Here is a 15,871-nt window from a genome sequence, read left to right as displayed (position 1 = left end):
AGCCGAGATTGCGCCATTGCATTCCAGCCTGGGCAACAAGAATGAAACACTGTCTCAAAAAATAAATAAATAAATAAATGTGAGCTATAAACACATTTAAGAAAGATTTATACGAACAATTATTAAAAAAGAAAAAGAAAAAAAAATTCAGTTGTCTTTAACATTCAGTTTGAACTAAATGCCCCCACTTAGTTCACCTGTCAGGGGAAACTTCACACACACAATGGAGTTTACTGTGCTGCTAAAAAAAAAAAAAAAAAAAAAAAAAAAAAGCATTTGAATATTAGAAATCAGGTGATATGGCAGTAGATAGGGAACCCTAGTGAAGACTAAAACTGGCTAATTACTCTAGGGATAGAGAGAGGAGGCTTAGGTGAAAAAGTGGGAGACCAAGCAATAGACTGAAGGCTCAACATGGCAGAGACCACCAATTGCCTGCCCAACTTCCAGTTAGAACCCCCATGTTGTCAAGTATGGCAATGAATTTGGTCAGATAAATATATTAGGGTTGCACATACTATACTTAGCAATAAAAATGCAGGGCTCTCAGTTACATTTGTATTTCAGATAAACAATAAATGCTTTTAGTATAAGCATGTTCCATGCAATATTTTATCCACCATATTTGAGAATTATATTTACCAACCTCCCTTGAAGACAGTGGTAGTCAAAGATATGTCAGAAGAGGTCACTGTGTAGAGCATCTAGGAAAGTACTCACATGGCAGGCACGCAGGTATCCTCTTCTCTTCCTCCTTCCTTCTGCCTGGGATGCTAATGTGCAGCAGCTGTCCAGTGATCATGAGACAAACTGGAGGGTGGAATCCAGTACTATGGACAGGATTATAAACAGAGGAAGGAGGCTGGCCAACACTGACGATGTCACAGAACAACTCAACAGCCCTGATTTATCTTACATGAGAAAAAACAAATTTATGACTAATGTAAGCTAGTTAGTTGGGTTTTTTATCTTACATATTTGAACTCAAATCCTAACCCAAACACTCATGTGCCGTTAGCAAAAGGTCAGAACCATTGTCAGAATCAATCATTTTGAGATAATACATAACATATAACACAGCAAGATAATTTAAAATGAATAATAATAAAGTCAAAAACCTGTGGAAAGCTCCCACAAGTCATCGCAGCCTGCATGCAGCTGACTGTTCCAAAATAGGGGATTCCCAGGGGTTAGTTCATCCAGAAACTGCTGGGAACTTCAGGTCTACAATCAGCCCACATATCCGCCTAGAGTGGCCTCTAGAGAGTGATGACTTCACCTTGTTGCCTACCTTCTGCTGCTTGTTTGGGTGCCTCTCATTTGCAGATGCTACTCTGGAACTATATGGTGAAAAGGATTCTAAGAAATATAATTGTTGGCTCCTCTTTTCCATTATGTAGGAGGAAGGCAGGGATGTTGACAACAAGCAAGCCTAAATCTGAATTAATTTTTTTTTGTTTCATCACTTATTATTATTATTATTGTTGTTGGGACAGGGTCTTGCTCTCTCACCCAAGCTGGAGTACAGCAGTGCAATCATAGCTCACTGTAACCTCAACCTCCTGGGCTCAAGCAACCCTCCATGATGGTACATGACTGTACTCCAAGCTAGCCCCTAGAAGCTAGGACTACGGACATGCACCACCATGCCTGGCTAAGTTTTTTATTTTTATCTTTGTAGAGATGAGATTTTGCTACCTTGACCAGGCTGGCCTCAAACTCCTGGCCTCAAGTAATTGCCCTGCATTGGCCTCCCAAAGTGCTGGGCTTATAGGCATGAGTCACTGCACCCAAACTGTTTATTTTTTAAAACTCTTTTTGTTTGTTTTAAAAGTCTGTATATGAATAATTATCAGAGTAAACAGACAACCCACAGAATAGGAGAAAATATTTGCAAACTATGCATCTGACAAAAACTAATATCCAGAATCTACAAGGAACTCAAATTAGTAAAAAAAAAGTAATCCCATCAAAAAGGGGGCAAATGACATGAATAGACAATTCTCAAAAGAAGATAGACAAATGGCCAACAAGCACATTTAAAAAATGCTCACCATCACTAATCATCAGGGAAATTCAAATTAAAACCACGATGAGATAGCATAACCTTATCCCAGCTAGAATGGCCATTGTTAAAATGTCAAAAAATAATAGCTGTTGGTCAGGATACAATGAAAAGGGAATGCTTATACACTGCTTATGGGACGATAAATCAGGAAAACCTCTATGGAAACCAGTATGGAGATTTCTTAAAGAACTAAAAGGAGATCTACCAGCATATCCAGCATTCCCAAAACTGGTTATCTCTCCCACAAAAAGAAGTCATTATATCAAAAAGATACCTTGTGTGTTTATTGCAGCACAATTTCCTATTGCAACAATATGGAACCCATCCTAAGGACCCATTGACCAATGAGTGGATAAAGAAAACGGAGTATATGTACACCATGGAATACTACTCAGCTATAACAAAGAACAAAATAATGCTATTCAGCAACTTGGATGGAGCTGGAGGCCATTATTCTAAGTGAAGTAAATCAGTAACAGAAAACCAAATACCATATCTTCTCACTTAGCAATGAAAGCTAACCTATGGGTACATAAAGGCAAACAGAGTGTTATAATGGACTATGGAGGCTCAGAAGTGGGAGGGTAGGAGAGAGTGCAGCATAAAAACTACATATTGGGTACAATGTATACTACTCAGGTGACAGGTGCACTAAAATCTCAGACTTCACCACTATACAATTCATCCATATAACCACAAACCACTAGTTCCCCAAAAGCTATAGAAATAAAATTAAAATAAAATAAAATCCCTTCCATAGCTGAATAGAACAAAATAAAATGTCTATATATTGAAACTGGGTCATTCATATATTGCTGATGAGATTGTAAAATGGTACAACCACTCTCTAAAGCTGTCTGGCAGTTCCCAAAAAACTGAAACATGCCACTACCATATGACTCATTGCATTTCTGAGCATTTACTCTAGAGAAATGAAGGCATATATTCACACAAAACCCTCTGCAAACATGTTCATAAAATATTTTATTTTATATTATTGGCAAATAATTGTATATATTCATGAGGTACATAGTGATGTTTCAGTGTATATAACCTATGATGATCTCAGATCATGGTAATAAATATATCCATCATCTCAAACATTTATCATTTTTTTGTGTTGGGAACATGTAACATCGTCCTTCTAGCTATCTGAAACTATAATATATTCTTGTTACAAGTAGTCATCTTACAGCTCTATTAGAACTTATTCCTCCTGTCTAGCTGTAATTTTGTGTCCTTTAACAAATCTCTTCCTATTCTTCCCTTCCGTGCATAGCAGCTTTATTCACAATAAACTGTAATACACATGTACCATGGAATACTATTAAGCCATAAAAAGCAGTAAAACATTAATACTTGCAACAACTTGGATGGGTTATCAGATTATGTTGAGTGAAACAAGCCAGATCTCAAAAAGTTACATACTGCATGAATCCATTTATATAACGGATACAATTTGGATACTTGTTGCCCCAATCTCATATAGAAATGTAATCTCCAGTGTTTGTGGTGGGGCCTGGTGGGAGGCGTTTGGCTCATGGGGACAGATTCCCTCATGTCTTGGTGTTGTCCTTGTGATAGTGAGTGAGTTCCCCTGAGATCTGATTTTTCAAAAAGTGTGTGGCATTTACCCTCCTACTCTCTTTCTTGCTCCTGCCTGGCCCTGTGATGTACCTGCTCCTGCTTCATCTTCCACCATGAGTAAAAGCTCCCCAAGGCCTCCCCAGAAGCTGAGCAGATACCAGCACCATGCTTGTACAGCCTGCAGAACCGTGAGCCAGTTAAAGCTCTTTTCTTTACAAATTACTCAGTCTCAGGTATTCCTTTACAGCAATGCAAGGATGACCTAATGGAATAACGTTACTAAAATTAGAAAATTATAGATATGGAGAACAGATTAGTAGTTGCTAGGGTTTAGGGCAGGTGGCACAGGGAGGAAGGTATCTGTGGCTATAATAAGGAAGCATGAGGGATCACTGTGATGGAACATTTCTGGGTCTTGACTGTGGTGGAGCTCATACAAATATATACCTGTGATAAAACTGCAAAAAACAAAATACACACACACACACACACACACACACACACACACACACACACACGAGTACCTATGAAACTGATGAAATCTGAATAAAGTTGATGGATTATATCAGAATTAATTTTCTGGCTTGATTTTGTACTATACTTATGTAAGATGTCATCATTGGGGGAAATTGGATAAAGGATATACAGAATCTTTCACAATACAAGTGAATTTATAATTATCTCAAAATAAAAACTTAAAATTAAAATTCTAAGCAAGCTCTGGGATATATAATTCTGAGTACTGGATTTGAAGAAAGGGTTCTAGTACCGGGAAGGAGGTGGGGCTAAATAAATCAATGGCCCTGTAATCCCATCACTTTAGGAGGCCAAGGCAGGAGAATGACGTGAGCCCAGGAGTTTGAGACCAGCTTGGGCAACATGGAGAGACCCAATTTTTTTTAACTTAAAAAAAGAGAAAAAGTACATGCCAAGATTTCTTCCAACTCTTAGGATTCTTTTATTTCTTTTTTTCTTTGGTTCTCTCCTCTTTTTTTTTTTTTCCACATTTCTTTCCATTTTCTACATACCAAGATAAGTCTTTGACATTCCACAGGAATTTGTTGCTTATTGATTAAAAGGAAAAAACCCCAAGTGCCTCAGTTTGGCCCCAAGACCCTCTGCTCTTACAGGCTCAGAAGTCCCTGCCCCTGCTGCCTGGCTTCTTTCTGCTTTGGTTGCCTGCTGGGATCTTGGAGCAAAGTCCTGTGACCGTGGGGGCCATGAATGGCAGCGGGAGGTACACAGATTCCTGGGCAGAAGGGAGCAGGTCTCCACTAAGGCTCCTTCTTTAGGCCAGTGAAGGCCTGAAGGCGGGAGCTGGGCTGCCAGTACGGAGGACCAGAGTGGCCTGACCTTGGCTGCCCATGGATGAATAGGCATGCACTTCCTCCCCTCTGAGGTCCATAAAACCCCTGGGTTTAGCCAGAGCATGGAAAAGGAGGAAGAACAGGAGGACCAGCTGCAGAGAGGAGCTGCCCTGTCTGCTTAGAGCTTCAAAGGCCAAACCTTCTGGCAGAGATCTTGGTTCCTGCATCTTCAGGAATGCTACTATGAAGACACACGTAGGGCCTTCAGAGCAGACCCGGGTTCTAGTTACCCAAACAGGAGAAAAAAGGCAAGGGCCATAAGCCTCCTTCTAAAATGTGGTTTTCAGGCCCCATCCACATGTGCTTCCTCTTCCAGGAAGTGAAATAGAGTTTTTGGACCTGGGCTCAGAATTCCTCTCATTAGAGGACAAAACAGTCACAAGCACTGATCTTTAGCCTTCAGTATTGGTCTAGTCCACCAGTGAAAGTGGTACAATGAATGTCCCCAACCGTAAATAATCATCTCAGTCACTCCTATGAGGAGGAAATAAAGAAGGGCTAAATTAAGAGAGGGCAGAAGTGCAGTAGAGGTTTCTTCTTCTTTGGCCTAAGACAAACACATGAGGAAAAGGGGAAAGAAGTTTCCTCTTTTTTTTTCTTGTAGAGAGGCAGTTCTCACTATGTTGCCCAGGCTGAACTCCTGGCCTCAAGGTATCCTTCCACCTTGGCCTCCCAAAGTGTTGGAATTACAGGCATGAACCACCATATCTGGCCTTCTCTCTTCAACCAACAGTCTCCTTTTCTTTTCTTAAAAATAATCAGGCAGGGCCAGGCACAATGGTTTGTACTACCTCTAATCCCTGTGCTTTGGGAGGCTGAGGCAGAAGGATTGCTTCATTCCAGGAATTTGAGACCAGCTGAGCAAAATAGTGAGACCCTGTCTCTACAAAAAATAAAAAATCAGCCAGGTGTGGTGGTGCAGACCTGTAATCCTAGCTACTCAGGAGGCCAAGGTGGGAGGATCACTTCAGCCCAGGAGTTCGAGGTTACAGTGAGCTATGATCAGGTCACTGCACTCCCGCTTGTTTGACAGAGTGAGACTCTGTCTCAACAATCATAATGATAATAATTAGAATCACAAGAAATAGAAGTGGCTCAGTGTTTAACTACATCATAATTAAACATACTTCCTATTATTTATCAATGTATGAAAAAACCAATGAACCATATTTGTTAAACATGAATATGGCCACCTCCAAAATGCATAAATCAGGGAGAACTGACCTCAGAGTATTTTGGGGCCCAGTATTCTGGGTCTCATAATCACATCACATAATCCCATTGGATAGCTGAGAGGATTGAATGAGCTGAAAATCTGTAAAGTATGTAGCAAAATGCCTGGCATGTAGAAGCCTGGTTGTTGTGTTGTTATTAATTTACATTTGTGGGCCAGGTGTGATGGCTCACACCTGTAATTCCAGCACTTTGGGAGGCCAAGGTGGGCAGATCACCTGAGGTCAGGAATTTGAGACCAGCCTGGACAACATAGTGAAACCCCATCTCTAATAAAAATACAAAATTAGCCAGATGCAGTGGTGCGCATCTGTAGTCCCAGCTACTCGGGAGGCTGAGGCTGCAGAATTACTTGAACCTGGGAGGCAGGGGTGGCAGTGAGCTGAGATCACACCACTGCCCTCCAGCCTGGGTGACAGAGCAAGACTCCATCTCAAAAAAAAAAAAAAAAAAATTACATTAGTGTAGCATTTTGCAGTAATTATCATATTTGATTTTACAACATCCTGTGAAGAAAGTAAGACAAGTCATATTACCCTCTTTACACATAAAGTTTTTCAGTACACTGTCTACAATGGAAATTTTCTCATTTCTAGTTCAAAACCCTTTCTACTACCCCATGCATGGGTAGCTGCCTGGTTTTGAATTAGGAGTAAAGCTTTCAGTGCACTGTCTACAATTTAAATTTTCTAATTTCTAGTTCAAAACCTTTCTCCTACTCCATGGATGAGTAGCTGCCTGGTTTTCCTTGTTTAGTAATTTAAAGGTTGAGTGTCTCACCTTCTCATTGGGAACTATCAGATGACAACAAAGTAGAAATTTGGAATTCTCCTACTCTAGTAGAAAAAGAACATCTTAGCTTGAATTATATATAGTATTGGGCTTTGCAGTTTTCTGGACAAATCAATATGTATATTATACAATTCATAAATATTTGCTTTTTGTATTGTACAACATTTTTTTTCACATACTGATTTTTTTATTTCTCATGAGTCAAACCATTATGGGAGAAGGAGTAAACAGGTAAACTGAATGTCACTCCCAATCCCTTCACTGCAGGAGATTGATTTAGCCCATTCAGCTGCATAGGTGGGTATCACCATCCTCCTCTTAAGCACATCTTTTATCTTTATATAGATAAAATGTGTATAATATGTGTTAAAAATATTTATAAAAGGTATATGTGTGTATTATGTGTGTATATATACACACACACATAAATATTAATAAATAGCTGGTAACCTGCTCTATACATTGCTCTGTAACCTGCTGTATTTACTTAACAGCATATTATGAACATTTTCTTATGTCCTGAAAATTAGTTAGGTTTACATTCCTAACTAATTCACAGAACATAAGAAAATGCCCTGTGAACTTGACCTATCAAAGCTTAAACAAGTAAAGGAGTTATGTGTTGCACAAATAAGAAATCCAGAGGTAAGCATCAAGGCTGGTATGATCCCTTCACAGTGCCTCCCAGGACTCGGGTTCCTTCCAGGTTTCTACTCTGCTGTCCTAGCATGTGGTCTTAGACCTTGCGCTTATTACCTCATTGTCACAAGATGGCTGCTCTACTCTTCAAAATGCATCTGTGTTCCAGGTAAAAAAGAAGGGATAAGGCAAAGAGCAAAACAGCATATGTCAGCTGAGAAAGGTTTCGATGAAAGAACTTTCCTAGCATCCCATCCAACAACTTCCACTTATATCTCACTGGCCAAAATGGTGTCATCTGCCTGCAAAAGCCACAGGAGAATCTGGGTATCACCAGTTGTGTTTTCCAGGAAGCAGATGCTTGAGATGGAGTTAGGTGTGCAAAAGATTTAATAGTGGGTAACACCTGTGAAAGAAGAAGGAAGCAGGATTGGGCAGGGGATCCGTCATTCCCTGATAGAGACCTGACAAAGACTCTACCAGCCCAAAGTGCAGCTCCAAAGCAAAGGCTGCCTGTTGAGGAAGTCCTGTGTTATGTACAAATAGGCAGGCCTTCATACCACCATCTTGCTTAGTTGTTGGCTGGGAAATGCTCCAAGAAAAGCATGACCTCAGCTTCAAAGCTGTCAGGAGTTAATAACTGGAGACCATCAGCTAACCATGCTCCTCACAGTGGGTAGGTACCAAGTCCTTTCTCCAAGCAAGGACATCTGAGAAGCGCATTTCTGTAAATGCCAGCCTGGGAAATAGAATTTTTAAGTTAGGCACATTGCTGCCCCACAGAAACTTGGAGTTCTGTTAGTAAGGAAGAAGAAAGGTCTTAGGTGGGCCACTGTTGTATCTGACACCCTTTGTTAAGCTTCCTACTCTGGAGACAAGAATAGTTTTGCCAGAGGAAGAAGGACTGTTTGTTGAACAAGCTTCTATTAGCAGTTGTGTTCCATGGTGAAAGGATGTCAAGAAACATAAGTCATCTTCATTACAGAACAGCACCCTGGTTGTCCACCTTCCCATGGAATCAAGTTGCCTCTTTTGTTGGGTAATCCAAAAAGAAATGGGGCTAGCTCACAAGTCAGTGATGGACAGTGGTAGAAATAAGTGAACAGAAGTGCCACCTTTTGTCCTTCCTCCTAAATTTTGTACATCTCTGAAGTCACTGGCATAATTAAGGTTTTTCCCTTTGGGCATATAAAGATTTGCCTCATTGATATTTGGTTGGTAAACTGGGGAGAGACCAATTATTCAATCCTCTCTCCTGATGTTGGATAATGCAGAGGCTGTTTGGATGGTGCAAAGGCTCATTCAAAAACAGGATTCTCCAAGGAAAACAGAAATGAGTGGAGTAAGCAATTTAGGAGCTTTAGGTTTGGTCATTTAGAATGTCGATTGTTCTCTATTTTGCTGAAGTAGTTTCCTCTAATCTGAATGTTACTAATGCTATTGAGAAAAGTTCCCTGTCTCTAGCATCAGGGAAATGCATTCAGCTTTCTACAGATACAGTCAAGAGTAATTATGAAGTTTAGAAAAGATACCCTGACTCTCTCCCTCTGCTGATATCTGGGCCTGTACTTTCTTCATGGAGCTGGCTGGTTGATTAATTCTGAAAAAGTCAGTGGTGTGCATACAAATAAAACCTCAAAATATAGAAATAAGACATAGTAGAGAATACATTTGGGTTTCAGCTCATCTTAAAATACTGGTGAATAATTTATTCTTCTAAATACTGATGATTGCTATTTACCAGTAATTAGACCCGCCATTTCAGCTCCTTTTCTCACAGACAGAAATAGCATGATCAGTTTTAAATTGGCACGGAGGAATTAAAGGCTTTTCAATAATGTTTTTAATTTTTAAAAAGATACATTTACTGTGGAACATAGGGAAAAGTACCAGAATGATGAAAATCATCCCTAATTTCAACAACTAGAAGCAATCAACATTATAAAGTATATTATTTCATTCTTTCATAACATTTACACGTTATGTTTTAAATAGATAAAATGTATATAATATGCATAAAATGTGTATAAAAAGCTATATGTGCATGTCTGTGTGTGTAAAGCTATATGTGTATGTGTGTGTGTGTGTGTGTGTAGACACACACACACATACACATACATCTTTTTGTTGTTGTCTGGCTGGTCCTGAATTCCTGGGCCCAAGTGATCTACCCACCTCAGCCTCCTGAAATGCTGGGATTATAGGTGTGAGCCACCATGTTCAGCTGATTTTTATTATTCATACTTCTGTGAGGAATATCTGTGTAGCTCTCTCACATTTCTGATTATTTCTTGAGAGCAAATACTCATAGAAGAGGATGAACATTATATTTTGATACCATTATATTTTATTTCCATTTTCAACTGACCTCCCACCTCACTCTCTCATTGCCTTTTAGTATCTGCCTCTCCCTCAATTGGTGAAATGTTTCATCACATGGCTTGACTGGTCAGAGTGCCCTGTCTCCTACCACTCCAGACACAGTGACTGGTCCAGGAGTGAGCATATGATCTAAGTAGGGCCAATAAGAGGGAATTTTTCCAGGTCTGATAATAACTCTTGGATGAAAATATCTCTTTCCTTCTGAAATTCTTAAATGGCACCAAAACCATTTAAGGTTGGCATTGATGAGGACCCTCTTGTGCCAACATGGAAGAAAGCAGAGCTGAACAATGAAGAACAAAGGGGGATTCCTATTGACATCTTTTTTTGAGGCAAAGTCTCTGTCACCCAGGCTGGAGTGCAGTGACAGCCTCAGGGTTCACTGCAGCCTCAAACTCAGGTTCGAGCCGTTCTCCTGCTTCAGACTCCCCAGTGGCTGTGACTACAGGTGCACATGACCACACCTGGCTAATTTATTTTTATTTTTGTGGAGATGAGATCTCACTATGTTGCCCTGGATGATCTGGAACTCCTGGCCTCAAGCGATCCTCCTGCCTCAGGCTTCCTAAATGCTGGGATTACAGGTGTCAGCCTCTGCATTCAACCTGTTGCCATCATTTCAGTTCCTGGCCTCAGCCATGACTGAAGCAAGATGCTCCCCTAAACCTGTCCAATTATTTGACCTAATAAATTTTCCTTTTTACTTAAACTAATCTGAGCTGGCTTTCTGTCTTTGACAATCAAGGCTCTTGACTAATGTAACTATTCTTAAGGTTTTGTGTATATTTCCAAATTACCTCCCAGAACTATATTGCCAAACACACTTGTGGAATGTGGAGTTTTAAATGGAATTAATGTTAATATTGCTGTAATGAATCATTGTAGAATTATAGTATGAGTTAATCTATCTCTTTATTTTTATGTATTTCCATCCCTCCTGACTAAAGCAAAACATCTCAAACAAATCATCATACTCAAGTAAGTAAATGTGGAGACTGTGATGAATAGAGATCAAGCTAGAGTTATACTATGCCCAGACATCAGGCTGAGTACAAGCCTTTGCTGTCAGGGAGGGGGAAATAAAGTCTATGTACCCTGTAGCCAGTTACATAGTGGATCTCTAATACCTTTACTTTCTTCCCACACGCAGAAGTGAAAATTAAGAGAAGTCTCAAGGAGTCAGTTCCAAGAAAGGAGTTAAATTATTCAAGAGTAAGTTGTCAACTTAAAGTGAGCCAAGGCAGAGTAGTTCATGAACTATGTGACTAGACCAGGTGGGACTCAGTTTCTGAGACAGATTTCTGAGCCAGGCCTGTGGGCAGCTGTAGGAGGAGATGAGTCGGGGAGGGGTGATTTTAAAAGGATGCTAAATAACACTGGCAAAACCAAATCAATTCCGTACGTCAGTGAGATGAATTGTCAAACAGTGTCTATTACTCCAGTTTTTCTATCAACTCCTTATGTAGCTATAGAGCTGAAAATTGGTTCCAGTCTCACTGAGGTAGACACTATCCTTTTGTTTTTTTCTTTTTTATGGAGACAGAGTGTTGCTCTGTTGCCCAGGCTGGAATGCAGTGATGCAGTCTCTGCAACCTTTGCCTCCCAGGTTGAAGCAGTTCTCGTGCCGCAGCCTCCTGAGTAGCTGGGGTTACAGATACACACCACCAAGCCTGGCTAATTTTTGTATGTTTAGTAGAGATGGGATTTCAGCTTATTGGCCAGGCTGGTCTCAAACTCCTGATCTCAAATGATCCACCTGCCTTGGCCTCCAAAAGTGGTGGGATTACAAGCATGAGCCACCGTGCCCAGCAACACTATTCTTTCATATAAAATTTGTAGGAAACTATTGATTTGGACTGGGCCTCTACAGATCAAACCAAAATGAAGTCACTCATGCTAAAGGTTCATGTCACCAAACAGAGACTAAGTTATTTGCCTTCCAAGAAACTAAGGGGGAAAGACAGAAAGAGGGAAAGACAACATAGCCAAATCCCCCAAACAGGCCAGTTTTAGCTGGCATGATAAAGAAGTCCCTCCTGCTTTAACCCAATAAGGAATATAACTTTGAAATGACTGATTCACCTTTTGTTCTTTATTTCTGCTTTTTCTTTTTTGCCCCTTTTCTGCCTTTAAAGCCCACCTCCTCTGCTTAGCTCATCAGATCACCTTTTCTAAATTTTTTATTTTATTTATTGATTGATTTTTGGTAGAGACTGGGTTTCTCTGTGTCACCCAGGCTGGTCTTAAACTCCCAAGATCAAGTGATCCTCCTTCCTCGGCCTCCCATAGTGTTGGGATTACCGGGCTGAGCCATGGTGCCCAGCCACCTTTTCTACATTTTTCTAAATAATACCCTGATCCATGAATCACAAATGAAGTCAATTAGATCACTTAACTAAATTTGTTATAATTTTGTCTTTTAACAGTTCTCAAAGGAAATGAAAACAACACTCTTTATTAGCAGCAGCGCATCTAAGATGGATATTTTTGAGATGCACCTGTGCACCTGGTCAGCTGAAACTTCTGAGTCAACAGTAGGTGGCCTAGTACTGTTTCCTGAGTACAAGTGATTTGTTTAACTCACCCTTTCATATACTTCTTGAAATGTGCTCTTTTTCTTAAAATTACAAATAAACAAAACTGAAGAGAGAAGATGAGTTTCAGAAAAATGGGAACTGATCATTCAACTTTTTTTTAAGAACATTTCCTGTTCTTTGGCTAGAAGTGAATTATTTAAAAATCTGTTTCTACTTAGAGTTTTTATTGATTAAAAAATACATTTTTTCATATCCTGACCAAATCAATGCTGAATACACATTTGTAGGATATTGATTGTAGGGACTGCTTGACTTGACCCAGGCCTACTGGATGGTTGGACGTGAAGGGTGGATAAAGCAGCAAAGATCTCCCCACCCCCCAGCCCCAGATTGCTCAACTGAAGAGACTTTGGAAACCAGATGGGTAGCCAGCGTTGCAAAAGAACAAACTTGAGGACCAGCCAGTTCTGCATTAGAAATTTTGAAGACATTGTCCAGAGCCCTGAGAATGAGAGATCTCCAACCATCCACGGCTGCTTGGGAAAAGAAAACATCGGGGAAAGGAAGGTGGGAAACAATAGCTGAGAATCAGGCAAAAAAATCTGGAAAATGGATAATTATCTTATTCACCACTATCTCTCCTTTCCATTGGCCACCCTTCCAGGTATCTTGTGATCTGAATTCCAACTCTGTTCAGTTCAGCCTGGGGAACCAGAGGAAAAATTGTCTCTGTCCATAAATCCCTTTCCCCTACCTCTGCTGCTTCAGTGACAATAACTGAAAGAAAAAATTGGTGTAACAAAACTTTAAAATTTATATATTTAGAAAATCTTAAAGAATCAACAAGTAAAACTCCTGGAGCTAGTGCAGGATATGGTTAACATCCAAAAGTCTATTGTAGCCACATGTAGTGGCTCACACCTATAATCTCAGCAGTTTAGGATGCTGAGGTGGTGGACTGCTTAAGTCCAGGAGTTCGAGACCAGCCTAGGCAACATGGTGAAACCCTGTCTCTACAAAAAAAACAGAAAAATAAGCTGGGCATTTTGGCATGTGCCTGTAGTATCAGCTACTTGGGAGGCTGAGGTGGGAGGATCATTTGATCCTGGGAGGTCAAGGCTGCAGTGAGCCATTACCATGCCACTGTGCTCCAGCCTGGGTGACAGAGTAAGACCCTGTCTTAAAAAAAAAGAAAAAAATAAAGCTTTTCCGCGCTACCTGCCGAGGGCTTCAAACAGTGTTGTTCTGGATTCCTGTCGTAACTTAAAGGGAAACTTTCACAATGTCCGGAGCTCTTGATGTCCTGCAAATGAAGGAGGAGAATGTCCTTAAGTTCCTGGCAGCAGGAACCCATTTAGGTGGCACCAACCTTGACTTCCAGATGGAACAGTATATCTATAAAAGGAAAGGTGATGGCATCTACATCATAAATCTGAAGAGGACCTGGGAGAAGCTTCTCCTGGCAGCTCGTGCCATTGTTGCCATTGAAAACCCTGCTGATGTCAGTGTTATATCCTCCAGGAATACTGGCCAGAGGGCCGTACTGAAGTTTGCTGCTGCCACTGGAGCCACTCCAATTGCTGGCCGCTTTACTCCTGGAACTTTCACCAACCAGATCCAAGCAGCCTTCCGGGAGCCATGGCTGCTTGTGGTTACTAACCCAAGGGCTGACCACCAGCCTCTCACGGAGGCGTCTTATGTTAACCTACCGACCACTGCGCTGTGTAACACAGATTCTCCTCTGCGCTATGTGGACATTGCCATCCCATGCAACAACAAGGGAGCTCACTCAGTGGGTTTGATGTGGTGGATGCTGGCTCGGGAAGTTTTGCGCATGTGTGGCACCATTTCCCATGAACACCCGTGGGAGGTCATGCCTGATCTCTACTTCTACAGAGATCCTGAAGAGATTGAAAAAGAAGAGCAGGCTGCTGCTGAGAAGGCTGTGACCAAGGAGGAGTTTCAGGGCGAATGGACTGCCCTGGCCCCTGAGTTCACTGCCACTCAGCCTGAGGTTGCCGACTGGTCTGAAGGCATGCAGGCGCCCTCTGTGCCCATGCAGCAGTTCCCTACTGAAGACTGGAGTGCCCAGCCTGCCACAGAAGACTGGTCTGCAGCTCCCACTGCTCAGGCCACTGAATGGGTAGGAGCAACCACTGAATGGTCTTAAGCTGTTCTTGTGTGGGCTCTTAAACAACATATAAGATTCATAGAAAAAAAACATCGAGTTTTTTAAAAAAAAAAAAAAAAAAAAAAATCAGTTGCTTTCTTATAGACCACCAATGAACAAATGAAATTGAAAATAATAATCCCAGCACTTTGGGAGGCCGAGGCAGGTGGATCACGAGGTCAAGAGATCGAGACCATCCTGGTCAACATGGTGAAACCCCGTCTCTACTAAAAATACAAAAAATTAGCTGGGCATGGTGGTGTGTGCCTGTAATCCCAGCTACTCAGGAGGCTGAGACAGGAGAATTGCCTGAACCCAGGAGGCGGAGGTTGCGATGAGCCGAGATCATGCCATTGCACTCCAGCCTGGGTAACATGAGTGAAACTCCGTCTTAAAAAAAAAAAAAAAGAAAGAAAAGAAAAACACACACAATACCATTTATATCAGCATTCCCCAAAGTGAAATTGGTAGAAATCTAATAATATATGCAGAAATTCTATATAGTGAAAAGTATAAAACTCTGATAAGAGAAATTTTAAAAGATCTAAATAAGTGGAAAGATATTCCATGTTCATGGACAGGAAGACTTATATGGTCAAGATGTCAGTTCTTCCCAACTTGATCTATAGATGTAATGCATTCTAAGTCAAAATACCAGCAATATATTTTGTGAACATAACATGAACCAACTGATTTTAAAGTTTATAGGGAGGGCAAAAGATCCAGAATAGCCAACATGATATTGAAGAAGAAGAACAAAGTCAGAGGACCAACACTATACAGTAACAAAGGCAGTGTGATAGTGGTGAAATAGAAAAATAGATCAATGGAGCAGAATAGAGAAGCCAGAAATAACTTACATAAATATAATAAACTGATCTTTGACAAAGTAGCAAAGGCAATAAAATAGAGAAAATGATAAACTTTTCAACAAATTGTGCTGGAACAATGGAACATCCATATACCTCCCAAAAAATAATAATTAAATCTAGACAGAGACTTTACACCCTTCACAAAAAATAATTCAGAATGGATCATAGACCTACATGTAAAAGGTAAAACTATTAAAATCACCTAGATAATAACACTGTAAAAA

General features: G+C 40.6%; 1 protein-coding gene across 1 annotated transcript; it reads left to right on the top strand.

The window, feature by feature from the left end:
* The first annotated feature begins 13,798 nt into the window (after window positions 1-13,798).
* On the top strand, window positions 13,799-14,836 carry LOC116555391 (40S ribosomal protein SA-like). Its single transcript, XM_032283900.1, has one exon. The coding sequence runs from the start codon at window positions 13,888-13,890 to the stop codon at window positions 14,773-14,775; it is 888 nt and encodes a 295-aa protein (XP_032139791.1). The 5' UTR covers window positions 13,799-13,887; the 3' UTR covers window positions 14,776-14,836.
* The last annotated feature ends 1,035 nt before the right edge of the window (window positions 14,837-15,871 follow it).

The sequence above is a fragment of the Sapajus apella genome, unplaced genomic scaffold (genome assembly GCF_009761245.1).
Source record: "Sapajus apella isolate SASKATOON/1434 unplaced genomic scaffold, GSC_monkey_1.0 scaffold2, whole genome shotgun sequence".
Classification (NCBI taxonomy): domain Eukaryota; kingdom Metazoa; phylum Chordata; class Mammalia; order Primates; family Cebidae; genus Sapajus; species Sapajus apella.
Note: the sequence above shows the minus strand (reverse complement) of the source record. Positions and strands in the feature narration are given on the sequence as shown.

Coding starts and splice junctions, on each gene's coding strand:
- LOC116555391 (XM_032283900.1), top strand. CDS start 13,888: ATGTCCGGAGCTCTTGATGTCCTGCAAATGAAGGAGGAGAATGTCCTT.